The sequence below is a fragment of the Anomaloglossus baeobatrachus genome, chromosome 10, assembly GCF_048569485.1.
Source record: "Anomaloglossus baeobatrachus isolate aAnoBae1 chromosome 10, aAnoBae1.hap1, whole genome shotgun sequence".
In the NCBI taxonomy this organism is placed as follows: Eukaryota; Metazoa; Chordata; class Amphibia; order Anura; family Aromobatidae; genus Anomaloglossus; species Anomaloglossus baeobatrachus.
In genome coordinates, this window is record NC_134362.1 from 157,812,255 (window position 1) to 157,838,074 (window position 25,820).

The 25,820-nt window shown below is 49.3% G+C and overlaps 1 protein-coding gene across 1 annotated transcript in view; it reads right to left on the minus strand.

Annotated features, from left to right (window-relative positions):
• Positions 1–20,471: 20,471 nt before the first annotated feature.
• The window catches only part of HEATR3 (HEAT repeat containing 3), a 30,267-nt gene continuing 24,918 nt past the window's right edge, over positions 20,472–25,820 (minus strand). The window contains exon 15 of the mRNA XM_075325751.1: positions 20,472–22,901. Within this exon, the coding sequence (XP_075181866.1) occupies positions 22,758–22,901 (144 nt within the window). The 3' untranslated portion in view covers positions 20,472–22,757. The remainder of the gene's footprint in view (positions 22,902–25,820) is intronic.

Consider the following 25,820-nt stretch of genomic DNA (forward strand, 5'->3'; position numbering starts at 1 on the left):
GACGTTTTATGCTCCAAACTTATCTAAACAGCGCATGCATGAATTAGGTGCAAAATGAAAAATGCTCTTTATTTTTGCTCTTTTTTGTTATCCTTGAGCACCAAAAGTCACAAATCTTTAAAGAAAAAAAAATAAAATCGCAAATTGTATAGAAATGCGCTTAATTGAAAACTCCCTGAAACAGGGGACTGGACTGAGATTTGTAAACGTCTGCATTTTATCAACCTGTCTAATTTTAGGATAAGCAAAGTTGTCAAGGACAAAAAAAACACACACTTAAAAAAAATTGCGCACAATATATAGCAAATAATAAAGCCACGAAAAAGTGAATTGGGACCACAGGATTTCGTTGATCCATACACATGCATTCATGGTCGAAAGTGTTGGCACCCTGGAAATTGTTCTAGAAAATGAAGTACACTGGATATGAAAATTAGAGAACAATGTATGATCACTTGATTTTTTAACAAACAATGTATTCTACATTAATTAACATTTAAAGGTTTATTTTTTGAAAAGGGGTACTTCACACAACTAGAACAAGGGTTTTGCAAAAGATCCAAAGTTTAACAACATAAAACCTTTATTTTGCCCAAAACGTGATCATAATTAGAGAACAGCAAGGACTGTAGCACAAAGAAATATTACACATATAACTAAATTTTCTGCAGGTAACAACAGTCACCAATCAGTAGGACGTGTACAGACCTTTGCTGTGAATGACTTCAGCACATCTGCGGCCACAATACATCACTAGTCTGTCACACTGCTCTGGTGGGATTTTGGTCCACTCTCCTTCCAGTCTCTTCCACAGTTCTTTGACTGTTGTGGGTTTCTTGGCCATAACTTTGTCACCAAGGATTTTCCAGAGGTCTACTATTGGGTTTAGATCCGGACTCTGGGCTGGCCATTTCATTGTTTCAATGTTTTCTGTTTCAAGGACCTGCTTTTGGCTATGTGCGCACGTTGCGTTTTTTTCCGCAGCATTTTTGCGCTAAAACGCATGCGTTTTTGTTTCCAGCAAAGTCTATGGGAAAAGCTGAAATCCTGTCTGCACTTTGCTTTTTCTTCTGCAGCGTTTAATTTGCATATTTTGGGTCAAAAACCATGCTGAAAAAGAAGCAGCATGTCAGTTGTTTTTGCCATTTCTGCAGCGTTTCCTTAACATCGGAGTCAATGAGAAATGGCAAAACGCAACCAAAAGCACAATTCCTGCGTTTGTCATGCTTTTGACCTGCTTTTCCACTGCGTTTTTGGCTTCAAAAACGCATGCTTTTCTGGCATAAAATTAAAGGGTTATAATGTTCCTTTACACACAATAACCGGAAATTGAAATGCTAAAAAATAATAAACTTTACCTATTTTTCTGTTAAAATGTGCATAACCGCTATTATTTCATTAAAAATGATATTTTCTATATAGTTTTATTAAAAGTTAATTTTATTCTTTTTTTTCTCTTTTTTCAATCTTTTTGACTATTTCAACTTTATTTCTCAGTGTCTTGATCTACAAAACGCATCTGCAGAAACGCAGGTGAAAACGCAGGTAAAAAGCGCTGAAAACGCACTAAAAACGCGGTAATTACGCATGCGTTTTTAGCGCTGAAAAATGGTCAAAAGCCATTTGGTCAAAAACCAAGGGAAGGAAAACGTGCAGAATAAACTGCAGGTACTCCGACGCAACGTGCGCACATAGCCTTACCCTTTTTGCCGTGTGACTGAGGGCACATTCCTGCATGAAAATTGCTGGCTGATTGACTGATGAACACAAGTAAGGAACCACGTGTTGTGAAGAAGGTTCTGATCCACACTTGCATTCACTCTGCCATGTGGCTGTATGAGAGGTCCAATTCCTGCTGCAGAAAACATTCCCCAAACCATGACACGTCCTCCACTACATTTCACTGACTTCTTAACACACTTTGGGTTCAGTCTTTCCCCAGTTTGCTATTCCCTGCCTAACTGTCCCTGTATACACTAGCATAGATAAGAAATACTTTTTCTAAAAAACTCTTTAAGATCCTTTATCATATACTAATGAGCGAGGGGACTAGTCCCACGGGTGTTACTTCCCTTGCTAATCGGCCCCACTAGCATGTTAGTACACCCCTGTGTGCATACTAACGTAATAAAAGCACAGCATCAGAGGATGATCTCATTCACCTCTCCGCCCGACGCTGCATTTCGGCTCAGTGCAGGACCCCAGAGTTTCAGTCATGCCCACTATGAAACCGGGTGTACACGTCCTGGCTTCAAACTGAAGTAATGCGCATGACCAGAAGTCCGGGATCATACACACTGAGCCAAAATCCAGCGTCGGGCGGCGATAGCAGCGGAGAGGTGAGTGAGATTATCCTCTGACGCTGCACACCTGCAGGGGTGTACTAACATGCTGATGAGGCTGAATAGCAAGGGAAGCAACGCCTTTGGGACAAATCCCTGCACTCATTAGCATACGATAAAAGATCTTTGGAAAATATTTTTCGAAAGCTCCCTTTATCTATGCTAGCGTATACAGGGACAATTAGGCAGGGATTAGCAATATACACCCAGAACTGCTCGTGGTTCTGAGTGCATATTGCACCTGACAGGTTCCCTTTAAAGGGGTTTTCCAGATTTGGTACAAAAGTCTGCAGGGACTCCATGTACCTGCAGACTTGTAAATCTTCACAGTGCGCACTGTCAGGATTCTCCAGTACCAGCAGAGATATGCATACTTCTGGCCAAATTCAGACTAGACGTGCGAGGCCTCACTCAATACAAGTGAATTGGGCGAGGCCCCACGTTTAGTCGGAATATGGCTGTAGGTATGTACCGCCCCGTGCTCGGCGGCAACCAAGCCGCTCGGATCTGGGCTCGCTGGTGGGTGGCTCGAGCGTCTCCAGGCCCAGGGGCCCCGTGGGCCACTTCGATCTGAAAGGGGGGCTGGCGCTTTTAGGGGGACGTAGGTGTACGGCCGAAGCCGTGGTTAAGTTCATGACGCCACCCACGGGATGTGGTTAAGGTGGACACCACCGCTGCAGTTACGGGGGCACCCGGGGGAGATGTTATGCAGCAAGTTGTTAACCCCTCCGTGGGCAGGGGTGGTGGCCCCGGGACCCATTGGGGTAGTAATTGGGCGGTGCGCAGCCGGAGGGCACTGTTGTACTCACAGTTAGTAACGTACACGAGTCTCTGGTAAACCAAGTTGATGGTGGTCGGTGCCCACAGCCGGCTGCGTCTGGTCCCCCACCCGGTTGGTGGTCTCGGCCTTTCTCCTGCACTGTGTTGTGTATTTGTGGGCTACCTGCACTTCAGCATCGGAAGTCCTATCCCCGGCTTTGTGGATGTCGGGAGAGCCCTTTTGCCCGCAGACGCTGGCCCGTGGGATCTCTCTGCCTGTGCGGTGGCTTTCTATCCCCCTCGGTGGGCTGTTGTCTTCAGTTGGGACTTTGCGGTCTGGACTATAGGTCCTTTCCCACCCAATAAGTTAATTAACTCAGTCCAGTCGCTTCTGGACCTCATTTCAGGGTCTGAGTACCCCCTTTGTGCTCTGGTTTCCGAGTCGGTTCCCCGGGTCAGTACCAGCGGGCCACTACCCTGTCCCGTTCCACCGAGCCGTCTTCCCAGCTCCTGCAGGCTGAGGCCACAGTATGCCTCCTAACCAAAGGTTCCCGGGCTCCAACCCTGGCACTTGTCAGATTGCTGCAGACCTGGGCACAGGCCTGCTTCCACTCTCCTTCACTTACTACCAACTGGAAAAACTCACTGTTTTCCCACCTCAGGCTCTCTGGACTCCTTGGTGGGTGGGGCCAACCACCTGGCTCCACCCCCTGGTGTGTCCATCAAGCCCTGAGGGGGGTGACTAGGTTTTAATGGTTGGCTGATGACACCTTTTTAGGGGACAGGTGTTGTGCGGGCTTCTAACTGTGACTACCTGGCTAGTCCAGGGCGTCACAGGTATGCTTATCGCTGCTGACACTGGAGAATCCTGACTGTGCGCTGTAGACCTTTGTGCCAAATCTGGACAACACCTTCAAATTTTACTCTATCATAGCTGGAGAAAACAGTACAGTGAGACCAATCAGGATAAAGGTGTTGTCTGCCCTTGGGGACGAAGGGAATTTTGTTTACTTACCGTAAATTCCTTTTCTTCTAGCTCCAATTGGGAGACCCAGACAATTGGGGTGTATAGGCTATGCCTCCGGAGGCCGCACAAAGTATTACACTAAAAGTGTAAAGCCCCTCCCCTTCTGCCTATACACCCCCCGTGCTCCCACGGGCTCCTCAGTTTTGGTGCAAAAGCAAGAAGGAGGAAAAAAAATTATAAACTGGTTTAAAGTAAATTCAATCCGAAGGAATATCGGAGAACTGAAACCATTCAACATGAACAACATGTGTACACAAAAAAACAGGGGCGGGTGCTTGGTCTCCCAATTGGAGCTAGAAGAAAAGGAATTTACGGTAAGTAAACAAAATTCCCTTCTTCTTTGTCGCTCCATTGGGAGACCCAGACAATTGGGACGTCCAAAAGCAGTCCCTGGGTGGGTAAAATAATACCTCGTAATAGAGCCGTAAAACGGCCCCTTCCTACAGGTGGGCAACCGCCGCCTGAAGGACTCGTCTACCTAGGCTGGCATCCGCCGAAGCATAGGTATGCACCTGATACTGTTTCGTGAAAGTGTGCAGGCTCGACCAGGTAGCCGCCTGACACACCTGCTGAGCCGTAGCCTGGTGCCTCAAAGCCCAGGACGCGCCCACGGCTCTGGTAGAATGGGCCTTCAGCCCTGAGGGAACCGGAAGCCCAGCAGAACGGTAAGCTTCGAGAATTGGCTCCTTGATCCACCGAGCCAGGGTTGATTTGGAAGCCTGTGACCCTTTACGCTGGCCAGCGACAAGGACAAAGAGTGCATCCGAGCGGCGCAGGGGCGCCGTACGAGAAATGTAGAGTCTTAGTGCTCTCACCAGATCTAACAAGTGCAAATCCTTTTCACATTGGTGAACTGGATGAGGACAAAAAGAGGGTAAGGAGATATCCTGATTGAGATGAAAGGGGGATACCACCTTGGGGAGAAATTCCGGAACCGGACGCAGAACCACCTTGTCCTGGTGAAACACCAGGAAAGGGGCCTTGCACGACAACGCTGCTAGCTCAGACACTCTCCGAAGAGAAGTGACTGCTACTAGGAAAACCACTTTCTGCGAAAGGCGTGAGAGAGAAATATCCCTCATTGGCTCGAATGGTGGTTTCTGAAGAACCAGCAGCACCCTATTCAGATCCCAGGGTTCTAACGGCCGCTTGTAAGGAGGAACGATGTGACAAACCCCCTGCAGGAACGTGCGTACCTGTGGAAGTCTGGCTAGGCGCTTCTGGAAAAACACAGAGAGCGCTGAGACTTGTCCCTTAAGGGAGCCGAGCGACAAACCCTTTTCCAGTCCAGATTGAAGGAAGGACAGAAAAGTGGGCAAGGCAAAAGGCCAGGGAGAAAAACCCTGAGCAGAGCACCATGACAGGAAAATTTTCCACGTCCTGTGGTAGATCTTGGCGGACGTTGGTTTCCTAGCCTGTCTCATAGTGGCAATGACCTCTTGAGATAATCCTGAAGACGCTAGGATCCAGGACTCAATGGCCACACAGTCAGGTTGAGGGCCGCAGAATTCAGATGGAAAAACGGCCCTTGAGACAGCAAGTCTGGTCGGTCTGGTAGTGCCCACGGTTGGCCGACCGTGAGATGCCACAGATCCGGGTACCACGACCTCCTCGGCCAGTCTGGAGCGACGAGGATGACGCGGCGGCAGTCGGCCCTGATCTTGCGTAACACTCTGGGCAATAGTGCCAGCGGAGGAAACACATAAGGGAGCTGAAACTGCGACCAATCCTGAACTAAGGCGTCTGCCGCCATAGCTCTGGGATCTTGAGACCGTGCCATGAACGTCGGTACCTTGTTGTTGTGCCGGGACGCCATGAGGTCGACGTCCGGCACCCCCCAGCGGCAACAGATCTCCTGAAACACGTCCGGGTGAAGGGACCATTCCCCTACGTCCATGCCCTGGCGACTGAGATAATCTGCTTCCCAGTTTTCCACGCCTGGGATGTGAACTGCAGAGATGGTGGAAGCCGTGGCTTCCACCCACATCAAAATCCGCCGGACTTCCTGGAAGGCTTGCCGACTGCGTGTGCCGCCTTGGTGGTTGATGTATGCCACCGCTGTGGAATTGTCCGACTGAATTCGGATCTGCTTGCCTTCCAGCCACTGCTGGAACGCTTTCAGGGCAAGGTACACTGCCCGTATTTCCAGAACATTGATCTGAAGTGAGGACTCTTGCTGGGTCCACGTACCCTGAGCCCTGTGGTGGAGAAAAACCGCTCCCCACCCTGACAGACTCGCGTCCGTCGTGACCACCTCCCAGGATGGGGGCAGGAAGGATTTCCCCTTCGATAATGAAGTGGGAAGAAGCCACCACCGAAGGGAAGCTTTGGTCGCCTGAGAGAGAGAGACGTTCCTGTCGAGGGACGTCGGCTTCCTGTCCCATTTGCGTAGGATATCCCATTGAAGAGGACGCAGGTGAAACTGCGCGAAAGGGACTGCCTCCATTGCTGCCACCATCTTCCCCAGGAAGTGCATAAGGCGCCTCAAGGGGTGTGCCTGACCTTGAAGGAGAGATTGTACCCCTTTCTGTAGTGAACGCTGCTTGATCAGCGGAAGCTTCACTATCGCTGAGAGGGTATGAAACTCCATGCCAAGATATGTCAGCGATTGGGCCGGTGTCAGATTTGACTTTGGAAAATTGATGAGCCACCCGAAACTCTGGAGAGTCTCCAGAGTAGCGTCGAGGCTGTGTTGGCATGCCTCTTGAGAGGGTGCCTTGATCAGCAGATCGTCCAAGTAAGGGATCACCGAGTGACCCTGAGAGTGGAGGACCGCTACTACAGTAGCCATAACCTTGGTGAAAACCCGTGGGGCTGTTGCCAGGCCGAACGGCAGTGCCACGAACTGCAGGTGTTCGTCTCCTATGGCGAAGCGCAAGAAGCGCTGGTGCTCTGGAGCAATCGGTACGTGGAGATAAGCATCTTTGATATCGATCGATGCAAGGAAATCTCCTTGGGACATTGAGGCGATGACGGAGCGGAGGGATTCCATCCGGAACCGCCTGGTCTTTACATGTTTGTTGAGCAGTTTCAGGTCCAAGACAGGACGGAAAGACCCGTCCTTCTTTGGGACCACAAACAGGTTGGAGTAAAAACCGTGACCCTGTTGCTGAAGAGGAACAGGGACCACCACTCCTTCTGCCTTCAGAGTGCTCAGCGCCTGCAGAAGAGCCACGGCTCGCTCGGGAGGCGGGGATGACCTGAAGAATCGAGTCGGGGGACGAGAGGTGAACTCTATCTTGTAACCGTGAGACAGAATGTCTCTCACCCAACGGTCTTTTACCCGTGGCAGCCAGGTGTCGCAAAAGCGGGAGAGCCTGCCACCGACCGAGGATGCGGATTGAGGAGGCCGAAAGTCATGAGGAAGCCGCTTTGGTAGCGGCACCTCCGGTGGTCTTTTTAGGACGTGACTTAGACCGCCATGAATCAGAGTTCCTTTGATCTTTCTGAGGCCTTTTGGACGAGGAGAATTGGGACCTGCCCGCGCCCCGAAAGGACCGAAACCTCGACTGCCCCCTCCTCTGTTGGGGTATGTTCGGTTTGGGCTGGGGTAAGGATGTATCCTTTCCCTTGGATTGTTTGATGATTTCATCCAAACGCTCGCCAAACAATCGGTCGCCAGAAATTGGCAAACTGGTTAAGCGCTTTTTGGAAGCAGAATCTGCTTTCCATTCCCGTAGCCACAAGGCCCTGCGGAGTACCACCGAATTGGCGGATGCAACCGCCGTACGGCTCGCAGAGTCCAGGACAGCATTAATAGCGTAAGACGCAAATGCCGACGTCTGAGCGGTTATGGACGCCACCTGCGGCGCGGAAGTGCGTGTGGCTGCGTCAATTTGCGCTTGACCTGCTGATATAGCTTGTAGCGCCCATACGGCTGCGAATGCTGGGGCAAAAGAAGCGCCGATAGCTTCATAGATGGATTTCAACCAGAGCTCCATCTGCCTGTCAGTGGCATCTTTGAGTGAAGCCCCATCTTCCACTGCAAGTATGGATCTAGCCGCCAGTCTGGAGATTGGAGGATCCACCTTGGGACACTGAGTCCAACCTTTGACCACGTCAGGGGGAAAGGGATAACGTGTATCCTTAAGGCGCTTAGAAAAACGCTTATCTGGACAATCATGGTGAATCTGGACTGCCTCTCTGAAATCAGAGTGGTCCAGAAACATACTCGGTGTACGCTTGGGAAACCTGAAACGGAATTTCTCCTGCTGAGAAGCTGACTCCTCCACCGGAGGAGCTGAGGGAGAAATATCCAACATTTGATTGATGGACGCAATAAGATCGTTCACTATGGCGTCCCCGTCCGGAGTATTTAGATTGAGAGCGGCCTCAGGATCAAAATCCTGATCAGCTGTCTCCGCGTCATCAACCAGAGATTCCCCCCGCTGAGACCCTGAACAATATGATGATGTCGAGGGAATTTCCAAGCGAGCTCGCTTAATCGGTCTGGGGCTGGGGTCCGTGTCAGAGCCCCCAGCCTGGGATCTATGAGATACCCCGGGGGGACATTGTTGGTCCAAATGAGGGGGGCCAGGGAACAATGATTCAACAGTGTCCCTGTGCTGAGATACCGGTCTGGACTGCAAGGCTTCTAGTATCTTAGCCATAGTTTCAGAGAGTTTATCCTTAAAGACTGCAAACTCTGTCCCTGTCACCTGGATAGTGTCAGCAGGTGGCTCCCCCTGGGCCCCTCTTAGCAGAGGCTCCGGCTGAGTAAGTGCAGCAGGGGCCGAGCAGAGCACACAATGAGGGTCAGTGGAACCTGCCGGTAGCGGCGTCGTACATGCGGCGCAGGCAGCATAGTAAGCCTGTGTTTTGGCACCCCTGCCTTTTGTGGGCGCCATGCTATTGTCTTCCCTGAGCAACACAATAGGGTATATAGCCAGAATCAACTGTGCACCATACAGTGTAAAGTATATACCATAAACATATAATTTATAATTACACTTCTGCACAATGGGGCTAGCACCACAGGTGCTGCTTACCACCCGCTTAAAGCGGTTGTGAGGCCACCAGAATCCCTGCCTGGGTCTCCCAGAATTTGTCCCCCTCTGCAGCGTCCGAGGAGCTGACAGGAATGGCTGCCGGCGTCCTGAGGAGAGGAGGGAGCCGTGGGCGTGACCCAGAAAGTGCGGGAACTGGTGCCCCACTGTGCACAGTGAGGGGGATGGAGTATGCAAAGCATGCTCCAGCCCTCATTGCTGCTCGTCTGTACAGCGTCCCGCCCTTCCCCTGCCTGTCAGGGCTGGGGGCGGGAGGAAAAAAGACTAGGCCGCAAAAGCCGGGGACTCGAGTAATAAGCGCGGCCGCCGTATAAGCGCGGCCGGCGCGGAAGTCCCCGGCGCACTACAAGTCCCAGCCGCGCCGCAGTGTTAACCATGGCAGCGGCGGTCAGCGCGGTAGTCCCCATACACAAACACACTCAGCGACGCTGAGTGTGTAATGGCACATTTAACCCGGTCAGCGCCGCGGTCCCCGGTGCACTAGCACACCCAGCAATGCTGGAGTGTTGCTGTGCGCGGTCCCTACGGGGACACAGAGTACCTCCAAGTAGCAGGGCCATGTCCCTGAACGATACCCGGCTCCTATCCAGCAGGCTCCTCTGGAGTTGTGGATGAAGCACGGTCTCAGTGCCTGGAGACCGATAGGATCCCACTTCACCCAGAGCCCTAAGGGGGATGGGGAAGGAAAACAGCATGTGGGCTCCAGCCTCCGTACCCGCAATGGATACCTCAACCTTAACAACACCGCCGACAAGAGTGGGGTGAGAAGGGAGCATGCTGGGGGCCCTATATGGGCCCACTTTTCTTCCATCCGACATAGCAGCTGCTGCTGAACAATCTGTGGAGCTGTGCGTGCATGTCTGCCTCCTTCGCACAAAGCATAAAAACTGAGGAGCCCGTGGGAGCACGGGGGGTGTATAGGCAGAAGGGGAGGGGCTTTACACTTTTAGTGTAATACTTTGTGCGGCCTCCGGAGGCATAGCCTATACACCCCAATTGTCTGGGTCTCCCAATGGAGCGACAAAGAAAGTTTTTTTTTTTTACTCAAATTCAGGTATTTGTTAAAAAGGTTTGCTATGGGGTTTCACAAAAAAAAAAATAACGTGCACCATTTGCTTTTATAGGCTTTTGTGTTGCACTCTTTATTACAAACTACAAAATAAAGCTCGAAGGAATCTGTTACTGTTTTTTGCTATGTAATCTGAGAACAGTATAATGTTGGGGCAGAGACCCTGATTCCAATCATCTCACTTACTGAGCAGTTTGCTGCAGTTTTCATAAAACAGTGTTTTATCTGCCAGTTATGTGAATGCGGAGCTCTGTATAACCCCGCCCACACCACTGATTGCCAGTTGTGTACACTATGCATAGGCAGAAAGCTGACAATCAGTGCCAGGGGTGGGTTTACACAGAGCAGAAGTACAATATGCAAGACTAAGTAGAAAACCCATTATTTGCCGAGGCCCTTTGCCCTGGAGGAGACTCCCCCGATATTACAGAGGGTGACTGGTGGGAGCCAAAATTGGGACAGATTGGACAATGCAGAGAATGACGGTTTCCTGGTCCTCCCTCCTGAGAAATGATGACCAAAACCAGTAAAGTACATGCGCATCAATGCCATAATGCCAACTGGGAAAACTTGATTACATTGGGTCTGTCAATGACACAACTGTCCAATGTGTATCTTTATTATTATAGCGCCATTTATTCCATGGCGCTTTACAAGTGAAAGGGGGTATACGTACAACAATCATTAACAATACAAAACAGACTGGTATAGGAGGAGAGAGGTCCCTGCCCGCGAGGGCTCACAGTCTATAGGGAAAAGGTGAGGGTACAATAGGTGAGGACAGAGCTGGTTGCGCAGTGGTGTGCTGGACTGAGGGTTATTGTAGGTTGTAGGCTTGGTGGAAGAGGTGAGTATTGAGGTTCCTCTTGAAACCTTTCATAGTAGGAGAGAGTCTGATATGCTGGGGTAGAGCATTCCAGAGTATGGGAGAGGCACGGGAGAAATCTTGTACGCGATTGTGGGAAGAGGAGATAAGAGAGGAGTGGAGAAGGAGATCTTGTGAGCATCTGAGGCTGCGTACAGGTAGATAGGATTGGAAGGGTGCAAGAGTGTTAAAAGGAGGCCACAGACCAGGAGGTTGCAGTAGTTGAGGCAGGAGATGATGAGGGCATGTACTAATTAAATGTTTTTGCTGATTCTTGGTTAAATTTACTGGAAATGTATAAAAGAGGGTACGGGTTAATGAGTGGGGTGTGATATGCAAGAACCACTCGGCACCTAATATACACTTCTCATCTGTCAATCATTATTAGGTTACAGAAGCAACCCATAGACATTGCCCTCTCTCACTATGCTGTACTAAATAAAGGGATAAGAAGGTATTGTATTGTATTAAGTCAATCACCCCCGAGACCAGCCATCTAGAAAATAGGGCGTCACAGGACCTAGACCCAGACCCCAAAGGCCACCGTGCGAGCGTCTGAGCCGGAGCATGGGGAAAGGATCACTTCTTTTACCAGTCTAAGTGCTTTAAAAGTCATTTCTATACACTGAACCCATTTACAGGCAGGCTATGGTTTTCCATTCTACAGTACTGAGGACTGAAACAAAAAAGAGAATTTACACATTAAAGACCTACTAAGAATCCATTTACCAAATTCTTCCCCAAAAAATAAATAGGATTGGTTCAAATAACTTTATTTTTTATATATTTTCAAATCAAAATCACACATTTGTATATTGCATCAATCCCACGACACTGATCATAAAATTAAAAAAATAAAAACATTTGCAAACTTACAATTAAAAAAAAAAAATTAAAGCCGTTTCAGAAGTGATCAAGTCCAGCATAATAGAAGTACAGAGACAATATATTTGATATAATTCATTATAAATTGTGTCAGTATAAAACTTGATTTTTGCAAACAGTTAAAAATCCAGCGCTTGTAAAAACTTGTTGGCTGTAGATTGTAAAAGTTGGGAAAATTACTAAAATAAAAAAAGAAACTTCTACACTTAATTTGGGGTAAAGCTGCACATTAATGTTTGCAGTTTGCCCGTTACATTGCAAAGTTTTCCATCGATTTTCGCCATTTGCAATGCAGACGTGTGAATTCTGGCACAGATTTGTGCTAAAAGCAACTGTTGTGTGTGAATAGACCTGAAAACAAGGATTGTAGGATTCGGAACAGTTTAATATAAGTATAATATGTACAATTTACAAACATATTATGTAGAGATGATCTTTAAATTTAGGCTAATGCCTGCTTTACAAGAGTCAATCTATCATGCGATAGCACGAGCAATCGTACCCGCCCCCGTCGATTTTGCGCCACGGGCAAATCGCTGCCCGAGGCGCACAAACTCATTTAACCCCTGTCACACGGACTTACCTTCCGGACGACCTCGCTGTGGGCGACGAACGTCCACTTCCTGAAGTGGGAGGGACGTTCGGTGTCACAGCGACGTCACACAGCGGTCGGCCAATAAAAGTGAAGGGGCGGAAATGAGTGAGACGTAAACATCCCGCCCACCTCCTTCCTTCCACATAGCCGACGAGTGCCGCGGGACGCAGGTAAGCTGTATTCATCGTTCCCGTGGTGTCACACAGAGAAACGTGTGCTGCCCCGGAAACGATGAACAACCGGCGCCATTAAAAATAAACGATATTTTGAAAGTAAACGATGAGTACACGACTCACGATTTGTGAGCGATACTGCATCGCTCGGAGGTGTCACACGAGACGACGTCGTGAACGATGCCGGATGTGCGTCACGAAAACAGTGACCCCGACGATGCATCGCACGATAGCTCGACTCGTGTAAAGCAGCCTTTAGAGTTACCTCAATAGTTGTAAATGGTCTGAGCAGATAAAGAACAGAGCTGAACCATAGCATCCAGTAATTGCTCCAGGACATATGAAATGATACTGCTGTAAATAGGATACCTTTTAATGGTTAAACAATAATGTTACAAAGTGTGAGGTTTCTAGATTATTAAGGAGTCTTCATCAGGCTTGCATAACAGCATGAGACACACACACTTACATACAATAAGAGCAGACACGTTAATAAATGGACATTTACAAATTTAACAAAATAGAATTAGCTTGGAAAGTAAATCCTCAAAAACATAAATCTTTGGGACAGATTTAAAGGGACTTTCAGCAGATTTCTGCAATGTAACCTGAAGATGGCATGCTGCAAGTGTTAACAGAGGCAGGGCTGAAATCTCTGTTTTAACTCAGTTGTTTTGTTTTTTTTACCTGCAATGTTAGCTTAAGCCTCCTATTTTTATCATTAATGGGTCTCAGCAGAGACTGGTTGTAGTCAGACTCCGCCACCTTCTGTGATTAGCAGCTTCTGTCTATGGAAATGTACACTGAAAGCCTCATGTGGGCGGGGACAGCTTCTCACCTCTGCTACATGCAAAATCTAAAATCTTCCACTGTAGCCACTAATCTAAGTGATACATCATTGACCTCAGGGCCTCTTTGCCTACATTATGCTGCTCTCAAATGAGGTAGCAAAAACCTGCTCACAGATTTTCTTTAAGACATCAATATACATTAGATTTCTGTTGGCAGAAGAGTACTTTAGCTGACTACATTGCCAACACCCATCAGGGCTGTCTCTCCCATACACAGGATTGCTCGATCAGCCCAGCACTCCTGTGTGCTCTAGAACAAAAGCTGCCAGTGGCTTATATCCCGGAAAACAAAGGTCATCTGTAGTTTGAAATCAGACTTGCCCAATCGACATCTCCTTTGTCAATCAGTTGGCCAGTGCCCCATACACATTACTATGTTGGCCAAATTCATCGATAATCAGCCGGTACGACATATCGATGGGAAACGTTATTGGGGACAAAATAGAACTTTGTAGTGACATAGAACAAGTTAGTCTGTGATGGTGGAAGAGAGTCAGGACTTTTAAGAAGCTAAAAGAAAAAAGTCAAACTATGGGCCAAGAAGATAATCCGAGTGGGCACCTCCACCACTTTGGACCAATAGTTGACTCATTCAAACATACGGTGCAGGCTATAGTATTAGATAAAGAGAGCGGAAACCTTTAACATTAGGTGCAATTCATAGCCTGAAAGTCAACAAGGAGGTCAGAATCAAGGTGGTGCTACAGTCCTGGGGAACGCAAAAAGACTACCTACATGAAAAAGGCATGAAGACACATGCAAAAGGACATACAGTAATACAAACTGGTGTTCTTAATCTGTGCACTACGTGTCCAACTGTGGGACTCCAGGTTGGAGAAATCTGACAGAAAGAGCCAAGATGAGGTCCCATCACCAAACCAGTAAAGGGAAAAGAAGGGAATTTTGTTTACTTACCGTAAATTCCTTTTCTTCTAGCTCTAATTGGGAGACCCAGACAATTGGGTGTATAGGCTATGCCTCCGGAGGCCGCACAAAGTACTACACTTAAAAGTGTTAGGCCCCTCCCCTTCTGCCAATACACCCCCCGTGCTCCCACGGGCTGCTCAGTTTTGGTGCAAAAGCAAGAAGGAGGAAAAAATAATTATAAACTGGTTTAAAGTAACTTCAATCCGAAGGAAACTCGGAGAACTGAAACCATTCAACATGAACAACATGTGTACACAAAAAAACAGGGGCGGGTGCTGGGTCTCCCAATTAGAGCTAGAAGAAAAGGAATTTACGGTAAGTAAACAAAATTCCCTTCTTCTTTGTCGCTCTATTGGGAGACCCAGACAATTGGGACGTCCAAAAGCAGTCCCTGGGTGGGTAAAATAATACCTCGTAAGAGAGCCGTAAAACGGCCCTTTCCTACAGGTGGGCAACCGCCGCCTGAAGGACTCGTCTACCTAGGCTGGCATCCGCCGCAGCATAGGTATGCACCTGATAGTGTTTCGTGAAAGTGTGCAGGCTCGACCAGGTAGCCGCCTGACACACCTGCTGAGCCGTAGCCTGGTGCCTCAAAGCCCAGGACGCGCCCACGGCTCTGGTAGAATGGGCCTTCAGCCCTGAGGGAACCGGAAGCCCAGCCGAACGGTAAGCTTCGATAATTGGCTCCTTGATCCACCGAGCCAGGGTTGATTTGGAAGCCTGTAACCCTTTACGCTGGCCAGCGACAAGGACAAAGAGTGCATCCGAGCGGCGCAGGGGCGCCGTACGAGAAATGTAGAGTCTGAGTGCTCTCACCAGATCTAACAAGTGCAAATCCTTTTCACATTGGTGAACTGGATGAGGATAAAAAGAAGGTAAGGAGATAACCTGATTGAGATGAAAGGGGGATACAACCTTAGGGAGAAATTCCGGAACCGGACGTAGAACCACTTTGTCCTGGTGAAACACCAGAAAAGGGGCTTTGCATGACAACGCTGCTAGCTCAGATACTCTCCGAAGAGAGGTGACTGCTACTAGGAAGACCACCTTCTGCGAAAGGCGTGAGAGAGAGATATCTCTCATTGGCTCGAATGGTGGTTTCTGAAGAACCATCAGCACCCTGTTCAGATCCCAGGGTTCTAACGGCCGCTTGTAAGGTGGAACGATGTGACAAACTCCCTGCAGGAACGTGCGTACCTGTGGAAGTCTAGCTAGGCGCTTCTGGAAAAACACCGAGAGCGCAGAAACTTGTCCCTTAAGGGAGCCAAGCGACAAACCCTTTTCCAGTCCAGATTGAAGGAAGGACAGAAAAGTAGGTAATGCAAATGGCCAGGGAGAAAAACCCTGAGCAGAGCACCATGACAGAAAAATTTTCCACGTCCTGTGATAGATCTTGGCGGACGTTGGTTTCCTAGCCTGTCTCATAGTGGCAATGACATCCTGAGATAATCCTGAAGACGCTAGGATCCAGGACTCAATGGCCACGCAGTCAGGTTGAGGGCCGCAGAATTCAGATGGAAAAACGGCCCTTGAGACAGCAAGTCTGTTCGGTCTGGTAGTGCCCACGGTTGGCCGACCGTGAGATGCCACAGATCCGGGTACCACGAGCTCCTCGGCCAGTCTGGAGCGACGAGGATGGCGCGGCGGCAGTCGGCCCTGATCTTGCGTAACACTCTGGGCAACAGTGCCAGCGGAGGAAACACATACGGGAGCTGAAACTGCGACCAATCCTGAACTAAGGCGTCTGCCGCCAGAGCTCTGGGGTCTTGAGACCGTGCCATGAACATTGGTACCTTGTTGTTGTGCCGGGACGCCATGAGGTCGACGTCCGGCACCCCCCAGCGGCAACAGATCTCCTGAAACACGTCCGGGTGAAGGGACCATTCCCCTGCGTCCATGCCCTGGCGACTGAGATAATCTGCTTCCCAGTTTTCCACGCCTGGGATGTGAACTGCGGATATGGTGGAGGACGTGGCTTCCACCCACATCAAGATCCGCCGGACTTCCTGGAAGGCTTGACGACTGCGTGTGCCGCCTTGGTGATTGATGTATGCCACCGCTGTGGAATTGTCCGACTGAATTCGGATCTGCTTGCCTGCCAGCCACTGCTGGAACGCTTTCAGGGCAAGATACACTGCCCGAATTTCCAGAACATTGATCTGAAGCGAGGACTCTTGCCGGGTCCACGTACCCAGAGTCCTGTGGTGGAGAAAAACCGCTCCCCATCCTGACAGACTCGCGTCTGTCGTAACTACTTCCCAAGATGGGGGAAGGAATGATTTCCCCTTCGATAATGAAGTGGGAAGAAGCCACCACCGAAGGGAGGCTTTGGTCGCCTGAGAGAGGGAGACGTTCCTGTCGAGGGACGTCGGCTTCCTGTCCCATTTGCGTAGGATGTCCCATTGAAGGGGACGCAGGTGAAACTGCGCGAAAGGGACTGCTTCCATTGCCGCCACCATCTTCCCCAAGAAGTGCATGAGGCGCCTCAAGGGGTGTGACTGGCCTTGAAGGAGAGACTGTACCCCTTGCTGTAGTGACTGCTGTTTGATCAGCGGAAGCTTCACTATCGCTGAGAGGGTATGAAACTCCATGCCAAGGTACGTCAGCGATTGGGCCGGTGTCAGATTTGACTTTGGAAAATTGATGATCCACCCGAAACTCTGGAGAGTCTCCAGGGTAGCGTCGAGGCTGTGTTGGCATGCCTCTTGAGAGGGTGCCTTGATCAACAGATCGTCCAAGTACGGGATCACAGAATGACCCTGAGAATGGAGGACCGCTACTACAGTAGCCATAACCTTGGTGAAAACCCGTGGGGCTGTTGCCAGGCCGAATGGTAGTGCCACGAACTGGAGGTGTTCGTTTTCCATGGCGAAGCGCAAGAAGCGTTGGTGCTCTGGGGCAATCGGAACGTGGAGATAAGCATCTTTGATATCGATCGATGCAAGGAAATCTCCCTGGGACATTGAGGCGATGACGGAACGGAGGGATTCCATCCGGAACCGCCTGGTCTTTACGTGTTTGTTGAGAAGTTTCAGGTCCAGGACAGGACGGAAGGACCCGTCCTTCTGTGGGACCACAAACAAGTTGGAGTAAACACCGTGGCCCTGTTGCTGAAGAGGAACAGGGACCACCACTCCTTCTGCCTTCAGGGTGCCCAGCGCCTGCCGAAGAGCCTCGGCTCGCTCGGGAGGCGGAGAGGACCGGAAGAATCGAGTCGGGGGACGAGAGATGAACTCCATCTTGTAACCGTGAGAGAGAATGTCTCTCACCCAGCGGTCTTTTATTTGTGGCAGCCAGGTGTCGCAAAAGCGGGAGAGCCTGCCACCGACCGAGGATGCTACTAGAGGAGGTAGAAAGTCATGAGGCAGCCGCTTTGTTAGCGGTGCTCCCAATGGCCTTTTTAGGACGTGACTTAGACCGCCATGCATCAGAGTTCCTTTGTTCTTTCTGAGGCCTTTTGGACGAGGAGAATTGGGACCGGCCCGCGCCCCGAAAGGACCGAAACCTCGACTGCCCTCTCCTCTGTTGGGAGAGGTTCTGCTTGGGCTGGGGTAAGGATGTATCCTTTCCCTTGGATTGTTTGATGATTTCATCCAGGCGCTCGCCAAAGAGCCTGTCGCCAGAAATTGGCAAACCGGTTAAACGCTTTTTGGAAGCGGAATCTGCCTTCCACTCCCGTAGCCACAAGGCCCTGCGGACTACTACCGAATTGGCGGTCGCAACTGCCGTACGGCTCACAGAGTCCAGGACGGCATTCATAGCGTAAGACGCAATTGCCGAGGTCTGGGAGGTAATGGAAGCCACTTGTGGCGCAGCCGCTTCAATTTTCACTTGACCTGCTGATATAGCTTGTAGCGCCCATACGGCTGCGAATGCTGGGGCAAAAGAAGCTCCGATAGCTTCATAGATGGATTTCATCCAGAGCTCCATCTGCCTGTCAGTGGCATCTTTAAGCGAGGCCCCATCTTCCACTGCAAGTATGGATCTAGCCGCCAGTCTGGAGATTGGAGGATCCACTTTGGGACATTGAATCCAACCTTTAACCACTTCCGGGGGAAAAGGATAACGTGTATCCTTAAGGCGCTTAGAGAAACGCTTATCCGGACAAGCATGGTGATTCTGGATTGCCTCTCTGAAATCAGAGTGGTCTAGAAACATACTCTGTGTACGCTTGGGGAACCTGAAGCGAAATTTCTCCTGCTGAGAATCTGACTCCTCCGCCGGAGGGGCTGAGGGAAGAATATCCAGCAACTGATGAATGGATGCAATAAGATCATTCACTATGGCGTCCCCGTCTGGAGAATTAAGATTGAGAGCGCTCCCAGGATCAGAATCCTGATCAGCTGTCTCCGCATCATCAACCAGAGAATCCCCCCGCTGAGACCCTAAACAATATGATGTCGAGGGAAATTCTAAGCGGGCCCGCTTAGACGATCTGGGGCTAGGTTCTAAGTCCGAACCCTCCGTCTGGGAGGTATGAGATACCCCGTGAGGACATTGTTGGTCCAACTGAGGGGGGGCAGGGAACAATGATTCAACAGAGTCCCTTTGCTGAGATACCGGTCTGGACTGCAAGGCTTCTAGTATCTTAGCCATAGTCTCAGAGAGTTGATCCTTAAAGGCTGCAAACTCAGTCCCCGTCACCTGGACATTGTCAATAGGTGGCTCCCCCTGGGCCCCTCTTAGCAGAGGATCCGGCTGAGGAAGTGTCACAGGGGTCGAACACTGTACACAATGAGGGTCAGTGGAACCTGCCGGTAGCTGGGTCTTACATGCGGCGCAGGCAACATAATAAGCCTGTGTTTTGGCACCCCTGCCATTTGTGGGCGCCATGCTATAGTTTTCCCTGAGTAACACAATAGGGTATATAGCCAGAAAGAACTGTGCTCATACAGTGTAAATTATATACAGTACACAAATAATGTACCAATACAATACAGCACCATGGGGCTAGCACCACATGTGCTGCTTACCAGCCGCCTAAGCGGTTGTGAGGCCACCAGAGACCGTGTCTGGGTCTCCCATGAATATGTCCCTCTCTGCAGCGTCGGTGGAGCTGACAGGAATGGCTGCGGCGTCCTGACGAGCTGAGGAAGCTGTGGGCGTGGCCTGGAAAGAGCGCGAAACGGGCGCTTACACTGTGCACGGTGAGGGGAGTGGAGCATGTAAATCATACTCCAGCCCTCATTGCTGCTCGCTCCGTGCAGCGTCCCGCCCTTCCCCTGCCTGTCAGGGCTGAGGGCGGGAGAGAAAAAAGGAAACTAGGCCGCAATGAAGCCGGGGACCGTAGTAATAAACGCGGCCGCCGTAAAAGCGCGGTCGCGTGAAAGTCCCCGGCGAACTACAAGTCCCAGCCGCGCCGCAGTGTCCCGTGGCAACGGCGGTCAGTGCGGTAGCCCTTACATATAAACACACTCAGCGACGCTGAGTGTGTAATGGCACATATAGACCCGGTCAGCGCCGCGGTCCCCGGTGCACTAGCACACCCAGCAAAGCTGAGGTGATGCCGTGCGCGGTCCCCATAGGGATACAGAGTACCTCCAAGATGCAGGGCCATGTCCCTGAACGGTATCGGCTCCTATCCATCAGGCTCCACAGGAGTTGTGGATGAAGCCCGGTCTCAGTGCCTGGAGACCGATAAGATCCCACTTCACCCAGAGCCCTAAGGGGGATGGGGGAGGAAAAACAGCACGTGGGCTCCAGCCTCCGTACCCGCAATGGATACCTCAACCTTAACAACACCGCCGACAAAAGTGGGGTGAGAAGGGAGCATGCTGGGGGCCCTATATGGGCCCACTTTTCTTCCATCCGACCTAGTCAGCAGCTGCTGCTGACTAATCTGTGGAGCTGTGCTTGCATGTCTGCCTCCTTCGCACAAAGCAAAAAACTGAGCAGCCCGTGGGAGCACGGGGGGTGTATTGGCAGAAGGGGAGGGGCCTAACACTTTTAAGTGTAGTACTTTGTGCGGCCTCCGGAGGCATAGCCTATACACCCAATTGTCTGGGTCTCCCAATAGAGCGACAAAGAAAGAACCGGCTACCTTTGGCTAAACATTTCTGAGATTCTGGAAACCAACACCAACCATGTAGAAATAGTCATATTAAAAGGCAACTTCCGATCACAAAGAGACAGGTCCGGGAAAAGAAATGTATGAGTCTTTGATAGACACCACACCGGACTAAATCTGTCACAAGGATTTACGACAACATCTGAGGCTTCTGCTCCAGAGACAGTGAAGGTATCAGGTCTCTGATCTTCCATCAATGTAGAGAGAATAAAACCTTCCCACCACTCACAGAACGCAAGGAAGGACTCACTCTCCAGCTCATCCGGTGGGTTTTATTTGATGACCATTAATTGCTCCAGGTTCGTTCTCGCTCATATCTATTTAATAGGAGTTGTTCCTACACCTTGTTATACCAGACCTGGGGAGACCTCCATACTCTGATGACCTCGCTTTGTAACTATTTTTGTTACCCATTAGAAGACATATTTACAAGATAATTATATTTTTCTTTCAGACAGTAATCTTTCCACTTACAGGAATTTATTTTTTTGACACATTACGCATATGACACATGAATAAATCACTTTTTGAGGAACATCTATAGTGCATTTGTCCCGGATCATAGACAGCAATAGAGAATGATTGTGATCTGTTGTACTACAGTACTGGATCATGTCTGAGGTTATAGGGGCTGTCTGATAAAGACAAAAAGTGGTCACTGATCCGCCGGATTGGGGAGGATCTGTGCTCATTTCCTACATGGTGCACTTAGCTCCTTTCAACAGCTCAATAAGGAATTAATGATCTCCTGATCGGAGTAGATCCCAGTAGCCGGACTTCCACCGATCAGCAAGTGATCACTTACCTTGGCACAAGCCCTTTAAGCCTTTATTTGGGTAAGATGCTCATACACGAAAGACATCAGTTCACTCAGATAAATGTTACCATGGATATTTAAACTTTAGGCCATCATCAAGAACAACGTTGCAAACTTTACAAACTTATTAGGTCAGTAACTTTTCCAGATGACCCGACAAACGGCAGTGACGCTCACTAGTGTCAGTGTCCCATTCATAGCCTGGGTTGTGGAGACAGATCCCGAACCTTACTATCGAGACACGGTCACCTTTTTTCTGAGAAGCACAACATTTATTTTTCCGTTGCTGGAGCTATGTGATGACATGTTTTATGCAAGCTGACCACCTGATTTCCTGAGTTTTTTCTATAATTTTGGGGTACATACAACATTTTGATGTTTTTGTTTATTGAAGTTTTGCGGCAGAAAAAAATAATTCTGGCATTGTGATTTTTTTTTTGCTTTTTAACTTGTATTTTATAGATTGGACTTTACCTACATGACAACACCGAATGTTTGCATTTTTTTTTTATTGTTCAACAGTGATTAAACACTTCTGAATACTGTATTTTTCAGATTATAAGATGCACTTTTCCTCCCAAAAATTTGGTAGGAATGAGGGGTGTGCCTTAAAATCCGAATGCAGCTTACTGGGGGTGGTGAAGGGGGCACAGGAGGTAGTGGTGATGCTGTGCTGCAGGCACTGCTCTGTGCGGGGGCAGCTCTGTGCGGTGCCACTCAAGGAATTCTGAACCCCTTAATTTGATAATAAGAACAACAAAATAACACCTTCAAGTGAAATTTAAGAGAAGAAATCAATATCCCCCACCCTACTGCACACACTTTGGTGCTTTCTTGGTTTCCGTTAGTCTCTCCTTTTTGATCCTGTCTGAAGCAGGAAATGCTCACAGAACCAATCACTGGCCAGCGGTGACCTGCCTCAGGCTGTGATTGGCTGGGACAAGTAGGACCAAGAAGCAGAGACTGGCAGGGACCTGGGAAGCACCAGAACATAGGAGGACAGGCCACCTCTCCTGATCTGCTTGTTGAAGCACTTGGATCCCTAGTGTTCTCGCCAATACTGATCACTTATCCTATGCACAAGCCATCAATATCATAGTCTTTGACAACACCTTTTAAAAGGTCATTTGCACTATCTGAAAAGCACATACCTGAAAAAAAAAAGTACATTTTTTTTCAACAGAGAAGGGGTGAAACTGCTAGAAACTGTCTGGCACGTATTTTTGGACTTGGTTGTAAGCTTTACATTCAGTTTTTTTGGAATACTTTTTTATGTGACCAACCTACAGATGGCAGTTCTAGGATATAAAAAGAAATGTCCAGACCCTCCCGGCCGTCTGCGTGCAATCGGCTGTTTAGTGTTACAATAGCAGCTTACATTCTTCGCTTCAATGTCGGTTTCTCTGTCTTTTTCTCTACAGTTTCCAGGTAAGATATAAACCGCCTGAGATTGGTTCTCACATTGTCCAGGACACATAACTGGTCTACGCTGTATTTCTCTCGACCTTCTTTACGAATCTGTTAGCCACAAAATAAGTGAAGAAAAACCACAAGAAATGAGTCCTGTATGTACAGCTGGAGATCAGGTGATGAGGAGCAAGTGGAAGGGTTACCAATCCTGTATCCCCATCGCTATAAAGTGTCTTTACACCATTTTTTTTTTTATTCATATTTGATTATTTTTTATTTTATTTTTACTATGTGATGGGCACTGGAACCCCCTGCAAATCATTGCGGTCCTGGACCACTACCACTACATGTACTGCTCTGGAGGCAAGAACGCTCTGCTTATCTGAGCATGCACAAAGCAGTGTACAACCTCAAAGGAAGGTTTGTGCCTGTGCTCCATGCAGCAAACAGCCAGATAAACTTTCTACTAAGCCCATACACCTCCCTGTGCATGGTCAGACTAGCAGAGCACTCGCCTCCTGAGCCCATACACCTCCCTGTGCATGGTCAGACTAGCAGAGCACTCGCCTCCTGAGCCCATACACCTCCCTGTGCATGGTCAGACTAGCAGAGCACTCGCCTCCTGAGCCCATACACCACCCTGTGCATGCTCAGACTAGCAGAGCACTCGCCTCCTGAGCCCATACACCTCCCTGTGCATGGTCAGACTAGCAGAGCACTCGCCTCCTGAGCCCATACACCTCCCTGTGCATGGTCAGACTAGCAGAGCACTCGCCTCCTGAGCCCATACACCACCCTGTGCATGCTCAGACTAGCAGAGCACTCGCCTCCTGAGCCCATACACCTCCCTGTGCATGGTCAGACTAGCAGAGCACTCGCCTCCTGAGCCCATACACCTCCCTGTGCATGGTCAGACTAGCAGAGCACTCGCCTCCTGAGCCCATACACCTCCCTGTGCATGGTCAGACTAGCAGAGCACTCGCCTCCTGAGCCCATACGCCTCCCTGTGCATGGTCAGACTAGCAGAGCACTCGCCTACCGAGCACAAAAACCGCCCTGTGCATGCTCAGACTAGCAGAGCACTCGCCTCCTGAGCCCATACACCTCCCTGTGCATGGTCAGACTAGCAGAGCACTCGCCTCCTGAGCCCATACACCACCCTGTGCATGCTCAGACTAGCAGAGCACTCGCCTCCTGAGCCCATACACCACCCTGTGCATGGTCAGACTAGCAGAGCACTCGCCTCCTGAGCCCATACACCTCCCTATGCATGGTCAGACTAGCAGAGCACTCGCCTCCTGAGCCCATACACCTCCCTGTGCATGGTCAGACTAGCAGAGCACTCGCCTCCTGAGCCCATACGCCTCCCTGTGCATGCTCAGACTAGCAGAGCACTCGCCTACCGAGCACAAAAACCGCCCTGTGCATGCTCAGACTAGCAGAGCACTCGCCTCCTGAGCCCATACACCTCCCCGTGCATGGTCAGACTAGCAGAGCACTCGCCTCCTGAGCCCATACACCACCCTGTGCATGCTCAGACTAGCAGAGCACTCGCCTCCTGAGCCCATACACCACCCTGTGCATGGTCAGACTAGCAGAGCACTCGCCTCCTGAGCCCATACACCTCCCTATGCATGGTCAGACTAGCAGAGCACTCGCCTCCTGAGCCCATACACCTCCCTGTGCATGGTCAGACTAGCAGAGCACTCTCCTCCTGAGCCCATACACCTCCCTGTGCATGGTCAGACTAGCAAAGCACTCGCCTCCTGAGCCTATACACCTCCCTGTGCAAACTCAGATAAGCAGAGCGGTAGCCTACCGAGTAGCACATAGAGAAACATTTTTAGTGGGGACTCAGGACCGGCACTAATCTGCAGGGTGTTTAAGTGCCCATCACATAGCTGAAAATATGGAGTAGGTATTCTTTAAGTACATACTTAAAAGGTTATTCTCCTTGGCAAATGGAAATTGTTAGACAATACAAGCAATTTACTGCTTATTAAACATTTTCAGCTGTTCTTGAGATATTACTTTTTTTGACACATCTTGTTGCCTTGGAGACAGACCACCACTGCTAGGCAACAGAACATGCGCAATTCTTACAAGCTCTTTTCCATTGAGCTTGTAAGCACGGTGTTGAAGCCGAGCAGTATCGCTGGAGTTCACCCTTAATTCCTAATCCAAAGCAGCTTCAGCATAGTAATTACTAGCCAGACAGCAGCAGTGGTCGGTCTCCTAGACCAGAGGTTCCCAACTCCAGTCCTCAAGGCACACCAACAGTGCAGGTTTTCAGGATCTCCTTAGTTTTGCACAGGTGGTAATTTAATCACCTGCACTGGTGAGGATTCCAACCCCTGTGCAATACTAAGGCAATCCTGAAAACCTGCACTGTTTGTGTGCCTTGAGGACTGGAGTTGGGAACCTCTGTCCTAGACAACCAGCTGTAAACAAGAAACAAAGGCGTTAACATCTCAAGAAGTGCTGCAAATTGTAATATCTTTATAAGCACGATCCAACAATATCTATGAAGATGGGGAAACCCTTTTAGACACAGGATGACGGTCTTAACATAGCCTTGCTGTGCAAAGGCCCCAAATATCATGTGCATAAAAGGTAGAACATTTATATAGACCATTGCTCCATTAATGACATGGCTACTACTGTAATTCAAAGCTACCTGTAGAATTCTGCGACTGGAATCACTGATGAAGGAAAAAATGTGGTTAAAGGGAACCTGTCACCAGAATTTTCGCTATTAACCCCTTCAGCCCCGGGGCACTTTCCGTTTTTGCGTTTTTGCTCCCCTTCTTCCGAGAGCCGTAACTTTTTTATTTTTCAGTCAATCTTGCCATATGAGGGCTTGTTTTTTGCGGGACAAGTTGTACTTTTAAATGAAACCATAAGTTTTACCATATGGTGTACTGGAAAGCAGCAAAAAAATTCCAAGTGTGGAAAAATTGCAAAAAAAGTGTGATGGCACAATAGTTTTTGGGATGTTTTATTCACGGTGTTCACTATATGGTAAAA